Below are 7,625 nucleotides of genomic sequence, written 5' to 3' on the forward strand. Positions count from 1 at the left end.
TAAACATTAGGGATGTATGAACATGCAAATATTCATACTTAAACATTGCCTGAAGTCTGTCTTCAAACTTTTTATTTATGTTAATCCATCTAATCTTACAAAATATGCCTTTATTTTTAAGCCTAAATGCAGATTGTTTGGTATTACTGGTAGCAAGTCCAGACAAAACAAAGTTTATCTCTCAGAAAAGTTGGTGTTTGCTCTGGACATTTCCACATTTAGGAATGACAAGAGTGTGTGTGCATGTTTTTCTTTTGCAGGTCTTATTTCCACCTGTTTGATACACCACCTCTTTATCCTTGGGAATAAAAAGGTGAAGCTGGAGATAGCTAATGGGAGTCAGCGAAGTTTGTCGTCACTGATACTGATTGTCTGTCTTTACGGATGTATTCCGTTCATCTTCTCCTCGCACCCAAACCAGGAGCTCAGGTACTGTTAACATACAGAAAAAATGCAGATACATTGTTGAACAGAACATGACTTTCTTAAGTAACAAGGAATACATTTAAAAATGTATAAGTATGGTAACTTAGCTCAGTGTGCGCAGGAATGGTTTCACCTAGGTAGGGACGATGCTTGGGCTTGCGCAGGCCTCCGCCCTCAGTTAGCTTCTTTGGTTGGGAGTGTGGTACCACAGTACAGATTACAGCCATCATCCCAGAGTCCAGTTCCTAGTGCTCTCACCCCCTGTTGAGAATTGAGTATCTTCCCTTCCCGAGCTATTTGGACTCATGGTTGTGTGTGTGGTCTTTGACTGCTTTGGATTGTATATGGCGTCAGGGCTTCAGAGAAGTTGGTTTGTGTGTGTTGTGTGTGCAACATTTGGTGCCGAAACCCGGGAAGAAAGCCTGGAAATCGCTGTGACGGTAGAAGAAGACGAGAGGTGAAGAATAAGGAAATATCACGTTGGTAGCTTCACGTCGCAGCGGCAACTTCAGCTGTTCACAAGAAATCTTTCCTCACGCCACGCTAGGGAAGCCACTTGGACACGCCATCGCACAGATACGTTTTTTTCCACATATTATATATTAATTTGCACAACGTTAAACGTTAAAACTACTCTAAATTCCTTATTTACGTTATTAAGATTACTGGGTTTGAGCTTTATCTATAATAATAAATTAAGCGCCATCTACGGCCAAGTCTGATCTATCTGCGACAAGTACTGGAGGCTCGGTCGGTTATACAGTTTATACAACACGTATGGTATTTGCACGTGCCGTGTGATACCAGGAGGACATACGATATTTGCACTACCTCGAATTTGAAATTTAAAGGGAACATCCTAAAGAATGTCCAGTGCATCAGATCCAGCTACGACCCTACATAACTTCAAGAGAAGACGTACCAGAGAGAGAGCCAACGCTACGCGGTTTTCCACTGTCATTAATGGACTTACTGAGGACAGTTCCATAGACGACTTCGAACACTTCCGGGGTCGCCTCCAAGACACCTTGGGTAAACTCACTGTCATTCACGACCTTCTGTCCGACGGTGAATATGAAGCTGATGTGGAGAATTGTGAAGAATATGTTGACAAGATAAAACGTGCCATTCAGAAGGCTACACGGAGAATAGATAGCAAGCTTGCAGCCTCAACATCCCAGTTAAGCGTCTCTTAGCCGCCACAAACCCACACATATCCAGCAGTCACGCACTCTGTGAAACTCCCTCCCATTAAGCTCGAGCCATTCGTCGGGGACATCGAGACCTGGTCCCGCTTTTGGGAACAATTTGAATCATCCATTGATAAAGATCCGTCCCTCTCTACCATAAACAAACACGTGTTCTTACGAGGGTACCTGGAAGGCGAACCAAAGATGCTAGTGAACGGGATTGCCATAACTGCCAGTACATATGAGGAGACAAAGAAAATCCTTCACACTCGCTACGGTGACCGCAACCACATTAATTCCAAGCACATCAAAACCACGCAAAAAGGTAAAGGATCTTGACAAATTCCACCATTTCTCTTACTGCATTCGAGAGCTTCCACTCCTTTGCTCCACACCCGACTGTACCACACGATGTGAGGATGCTGAGTCACACGCGAAAACTTCAGTTAGCTGACCCAAAGAATGACTCGGAAGACCTTCCCATCGAGATTCTTATCGGCGGAGATAACTATTGGAAAATTGTCAAGGACGCTTCGCCAATCCGTCTCATGTCATCCGTCGTGCTAATTCCCTCTAAATTGGGTTGGGTACTTAGCGGAAACAGATCAGGCATCACAGTAAACACTCTAACTGTCAACTATGTGAAACTAAACACATCATCGCCCTCTGAAGATATCTTACGACGCTTCTGGGACTTGGAAACCATAGGCATCATGGAAAACCAAGACAAAACCCCGAGTCTCAAGGATTCGGCTTTACTTCAAGAGTTTGCTGCCTCATTCTGTCTCGAGGATCAGAGAAGAGTGGTTTCGTTTCCCAGGAAAGAAAATGTCACTGTACCCAACAACTGACACGAGGCGGAGAAGAGATTCTTCTCACTACAGACGAAATTGGAAAGGAACGTTCATCTTAAACAAATTTACCAAACCCAGATGTTGGATCACATTAAGAAGGAACACATAGAAGTAGCCCCACCTGAAGAGGACTCCCGCCAAATGTTCTATCTGCCACATCATGCCGTAAAGAAGGAAAAGCTCGGAACTACAAAATGGAGGATCGTTTTTGACGGCTCATCACATGAGAACAATGCACCTTCCCTTAATTACTCTTTGGAAATGGGTCCGAATCTTTCTCCAGATCTATTCGCAATATTATTACGATTTCGACTGTATCCTGTTGCCTTGATTGGAGACATCAGCCAGGTATTCTTGCAATTAGTGTTACACCGAAAACTCAGAGATCTTATAAGGTTCCTGTGGTATAGAGTAATCTTGGACCAGGAAGGGAACTACATCACAACCAGCGATCTGATCACATATCACTTCACCCGACTTCCATTTGGACTTACCTGTAGCCTCTTCCTCCTGTCTGCCACACTGCGAGAACTTGCCACAAAGTACAAGCATGTATTTCCTCAAGCTACGTCCCTTGTTGATAAGAATATGTACATGGATGATTTCGCTGCCGGTGCTGAGGACGACGCCGGAGTGATCAACCTGTACAATGAAGTGACTTCGCTCATGGGACGAATTCACCTACCTATGGCAAAGTGGGCTACGAACTCGCAGCCTTTGATGGAACTATACTTTAAGCACCTCAGGTGTAATATTATCCATTCCTGGAGCCTTTCCATTATTTATCTGTTTGAGGGCTAATTTGATTTCAGCCTTTGTTGGTACATTTATACCGATTTTACAATCAGTTTCTACCACATTTTCTCGCATCACCCCTCCGTCATGTCGATCTCTGTTTAGGACTTCAGAGAAATATTCCTTCCATCTCTTGAGTTGATCTTCTGTTGTCAATAGTTGACCATCCTTACTTCTCACAGGTCTATTCTTGCTGAAGCCTTTCCTAGCTAACATCTTGGTTATACTATAGAGTTCTTTGGCATCTCCTCTTTCTGCAGCCTTCTCAGCTCTCTGGGCCTGTTCATCCACCCACATTCTCTTATCAGTTCTCACACTTCTCTTTACTAGGCGGTCAGTAATTGTGTATTCAGTTTGAATCCGGGCTTTTTGTTGCCGTGTTTTGCTCATATTTAGTTGTGCTTTGAGCTCCTTTCTATCACCTATTAACTTCCATGTATTTTCAGACATCCAATCTTTCTTAAAATAATTTTTGAAGCCCAAGACATGTTCACTCACACTGCAATAGATATCCTTAACCTGAGTCCATGTACTTTCAATATCGGTTTCCTCTGCTTCTTGTAATGCTTCATAGCGGTTTTTTAGCTCTAAATGAAATTCTTCTTTTTTTGCTGATGTCCTAAGTTGTTTCACATCATATCGTTGGTTCCGTTGTTCAAACCTTCTACCTGTAGCCATGATTTTTAATCGGAAGTCTGCGACAACAAGATGGTGGTCACTGCTGATATCAGCTCCGCGTTTATTCCTCACATCCATCAATGATCTTCTAAATTTTTTTACTCAGTGCTATTTGATCAATTTGGTTTTCTGTTTTGTGATCCGGAGATACCCAAGTGATCTTATGGCAATTCTTATGAGGGAATATTGTACCTCCAATCACCAAATCATGGCTGGCACAAAAGTTTGCAAACATGTCTCCATTTTGATTCATTTCCCCAATGCCATGAACTCCCATTACCTGCTCCATGCCTTCATTTCTGTCCCCAACTTTTGCATTCAGATCTCCCATAACAATCAAAACATCCTTCTTGCAGGTTTTCCTGACAGTGTCATTTAGGGATCGATAGAACTCTTCTTTTAGTTCAACGTCTGAAGTTTCTGTAGGAGCATAGCACTGGATGATTGTGACATTTCGGATGTTTGTCTTAAAGCGTGCCTTCATTAACCTGTCTGATAAGGGTTGCCATTCCATAAGGCTTCTTTTTGCTCCCTTTGTCAATAAGAGACCAACTCCGTTCCTATGTTCTGCATCTTCTGCAGTAGGTCCTGAGTACAAGAATGTCAGCCCATCTTGTGTTTGCATTTCTCCAAAGTCTGGCCATCTCACTTCACTAACCCCAAGAATATCCAATCCGTATTTCAGCATCTCCTTTGTAACCTGCTTTAATCTGCTGGTTTCTCTCAAAGTTCTCACGTTCCAGAAACCTATTTTCGTGGTCCTTTTCATTCCAAAAGTCGTCAACGTTGAATCTATCCGGCTGTCTTTTTTTGCTGTTTCCGTAACAAGAGATTTTACAGGTCGGGTTGTTAGCCCTACGCCAACCCCCAGCCATCCTGGAGGACCGATGTTTTCTGTCGGGGTTGTCTCCCTTAGCTGGTAGGTCCCCATTTTAAAGCGTCGGGAACTCGCTTTTTAGCCCTTACATGACTTAGCCGTGTACACAGAGTGTACCCGTTGCCCAGGAGCCATGACGTGGACATGCATGCATCGGACTTAGTAGGAATAAATGGCATTTCCTGTGTTTTATTAGTGCACTTCCACCAGCAGGGAGTGCACCCACAGGACCACATACTACTCCTTTGGCCCCCTTTTCGAGAGGTGTAACAGCAGACAAACTCAAGAATTCTGATATCTGGTGGCACGGACCTTCTTGGCTGTCAAAGCCTGTGCATCACTGGCCACTCGATGCACCTACAATGGACACACCTTTGCCGGAAGTAAGGAAATTTGCTCATCAGGTCCTCATGGTGAAAACACCGACCCCTCTTCTAGACGCTACACGGTACAGTTCCTACTGGAAGTTACTCCAAATTACAGCGTGGGTGCTCCGCTTCAAACAAAATATAAGGCAGAAGGAGAAGACTTTCGGTGAATTGACAGCTTCAGAGCTATCAAACGCACGCCTCTACTGGTTGCAAATTGTTCAAAGAGAACATTTCACCATGGAACTAGACGCACTCCTTAAGAGCTCACCACTGCCAGAAAGATCTAAGATAGCACGCTTCAATCCATTCTTGGACAACGGACTTATTCGTCTCGGAGGACGTCTGCAGTTTGCGGAGTTATCCAGAGAGCAGCGCCACCCAATTCTCCTTGATGGACAACACCACTTCTCTCGACTGCTTATACAGCAGACACACATTTGCCTCCACCACCTCGGAGTTCACATCGGTTTGTCAGAACTCAGATCCGAGTTTTGGATACTCAGAGCCCGTCAGGCAATCAAACACGTCTTGCACTGTTGTCTTCCCTGCAAGAAATCGCTTTGCTCAAGAAAGAGAGGCTCTGTTACCGGCAGAACGTGTTTCAACACTCAAACTGTTCACAGTCACAGGCATCGACTTCGATGTGAAACAAGGATACACTACAAAGAAATCATACATTGTCCTATTTACATGCGCAACAACAAGAGTCCTGCATTTAGAACTCTGCTCGGATATGTCTACGGACAGATTTTTATTAGCACTTGAGAGAGTTGTGGGAAGACGAGGGCTGCCTAATACTATCTATTCCGACAACGCCACTACCTTCCATGCACGAATAGAAAGCTGAAGGAACTTTGGCTAGCCCTCACAGCAAGCAAGACACACAAGTTCCTAGCTCAGCATGGCATAACCTTGAAATTTATAGCTCCACGTGCGGCTTGGTGGGGAGGGTTTTGGGAAAGGATGATTGGATCCACCAAACGCTGCCTGCGAAAGGTGTTGGGACGATCGCAGGTGGATGAAGAAGGCCTCAACACCATCCTGGTGAGCATAGAAGCCGCACTGAACTTCAGACCAATATCGCAGGACGAGGCAAATCCTGACGTACTGACGCCTGCGCACTTTCTCGTTGGGGAACGCCTCACTGCGTTGCCAACGGCCAGAGCCGGCAGCTAGGAGGGATTTAGTGAAGGAATTCAGACGACAACAAAGAGCTACAGGAGACTTCTGGAAAAGATGGAAGAGCGAATACCTAACTCAGTTGAGGAGTTTCCATGAGGTCCGCCAGTCGCAGAGAGGTTCAAACCTCAGACTAGGGGACGTCGTCCTTCTTCAGGAGGATACACGCCCACGTCACATGTGGAAGAAGGCTAGAGAAACTTCAAGAAGGAAGGGATGGCAGGATCCGAACTGTCATTCTTCGGACGCCAGAGGGGTCTATGATCTCTCGTCCAGTTCAACTGGTCATCCCTCTGGAGGTTGACCAGGGTGAGGAGAATGTTGAGAATTGAGTATCTTCCCTTCCCGAGATATTTGGACTCATGGTTGTGTCTGTGGTCTTTGACTGCTTTGGATTGTATATGGCATCAGGGCTTCAGAGAAGGTTGTTTGTGTGTGTTGTGTGTGCAACACCCCCTTTTCCAACCTTGCTGCTGCTGTCACCATACTTTAGTGTAATAACTGTAAATAAGACCATAATAATCATTTGTCCTTTGTTGTAGCATGGAGAGCAAAGCCCTAGATTTGCCTGACCTCAAATGCTGTCATATTCTGTGCGATATAGCCTTAAGAGACGTTATCATCAAGTGTTCAACAGTAGCCCTCAAAGCGTCTGTAGCTGCAATCCCTGCTGGCTGGCTGCGCTATGAGAGTAGAGTAAGTTGACTTGTACAGTAAAAAGGCCATAATCTGTTCATAGAGTAAGGGGGTTTCCATTTTGCAGTAGTTACAAAGTTCATTATCCCTGTAAAGGTGAAGGGGTTGTTTCATTGCAGTAAAGACTGAATTCTTAATTATTATTTAGATTTAAAATTATTCAATGTCAGGGCTTTTTCCATATCGTTTCTTTAAAACCTAGTACTGGTTAAACACGCTTATGAGGAGGACCATCGGATAAGTTGGAATGATGTCAAGATTCTACAACTCGAAAGTAACAGTACTTTTAGGAAGTACAAAGAATCGGCTCACATGGCATGTTTGACGAACCCCATCAGTCAACCCAGTCTGGAAAATTCGCCCATATAAATTCCTCTGATCAACAAGGAAGTCAGCAGTAGTGTAGTCTAGTAGATACTGATAATTGTCTGCAGCATTCGTCCTAAGTTACCCGGTAGGCTCTTGTCTCTCAAAAAAAAATGGCACTAGAGACATGTTTCTTCCTGCTTATAGGACGCTAGTAGAAGGTTTTTTTGTTTTATGATGTATGGTTTTAATG

General features: G+C 44.2%; 2 protein-coding genes across 11 annotated transcripts in view; one reads left to right on the top strand and one right to left on the bottom strand.

Moving 5' to 3' along the window:
• LOC110834130 (RING finger and transmembrane domain-containing protein 2) overlaps positions 1-7,625 on the top strand; it is a 65,614-nt gene that overhangs the window by 39,512 nt on the left and 18,477 nt on the right. For all 10 annotated transcript variants that reach the window (XM_022072972.2, XM_022072971.2, XM_087343317.1 and 7 more), the window contains 2 exons: positions 261-429; positions 6,913-7,066. In XM_022072972.2, the coding sequence (XP_021928664.2) occupies positions 261-429; positions 6,913-7,066 (323 nt within the window). The remainder of the gene's footprint in view (positions 1-260; positions 430-6,912; positions 7,067-7,625) is intronic.
• On the bottom strand, positions 261-5,068 carry LOC147874776 (uncharacterized). Its single transcript, XM_087343329.1, has 2 exons — positions 2,965-5,068; positions 261-432 (listed from the first exon to the last, which is right to left on the bottom strand). Exon 1 carries the CDS (start codon positions 4,019-4,021, stop codon positions 3,197-3,199), a length of 825 nt encoding a protein of 274 aa, XP_087199455.1. The 5' UTR covers positions 4,022-5,068; the 3' UTR covers positions 261-432; positions 2,965-3,196.

The sequence above is a fragment of the Zootermopsis nevadensis genome, unplaced genomic scaffold, assembly GCF_977971745.1.
Source record: "Zootermopsis nevadensis isolate Lab colony 2312 unplaced genomic scaffold, Znev_1.0 Znev_ptg000005l, whole genome shotgun sequence".
Taxonomy (NCBI): domain Eukaryota; kingdom Metazoa; phylum Arthropoda; class Insecta; order Blattodea; family Termopsidae; genus Zootermopsis; species Zootermopsis nevadensis.

Coding starts and splice junctions, on each gene's coding strand:
- LOC147874776 (XM_087343329.1), bottom strand. CDS start 4,021: ATGGATGTGAGGAATAAACGCGGAGCTGATATCAGCAGTGACCACCAT.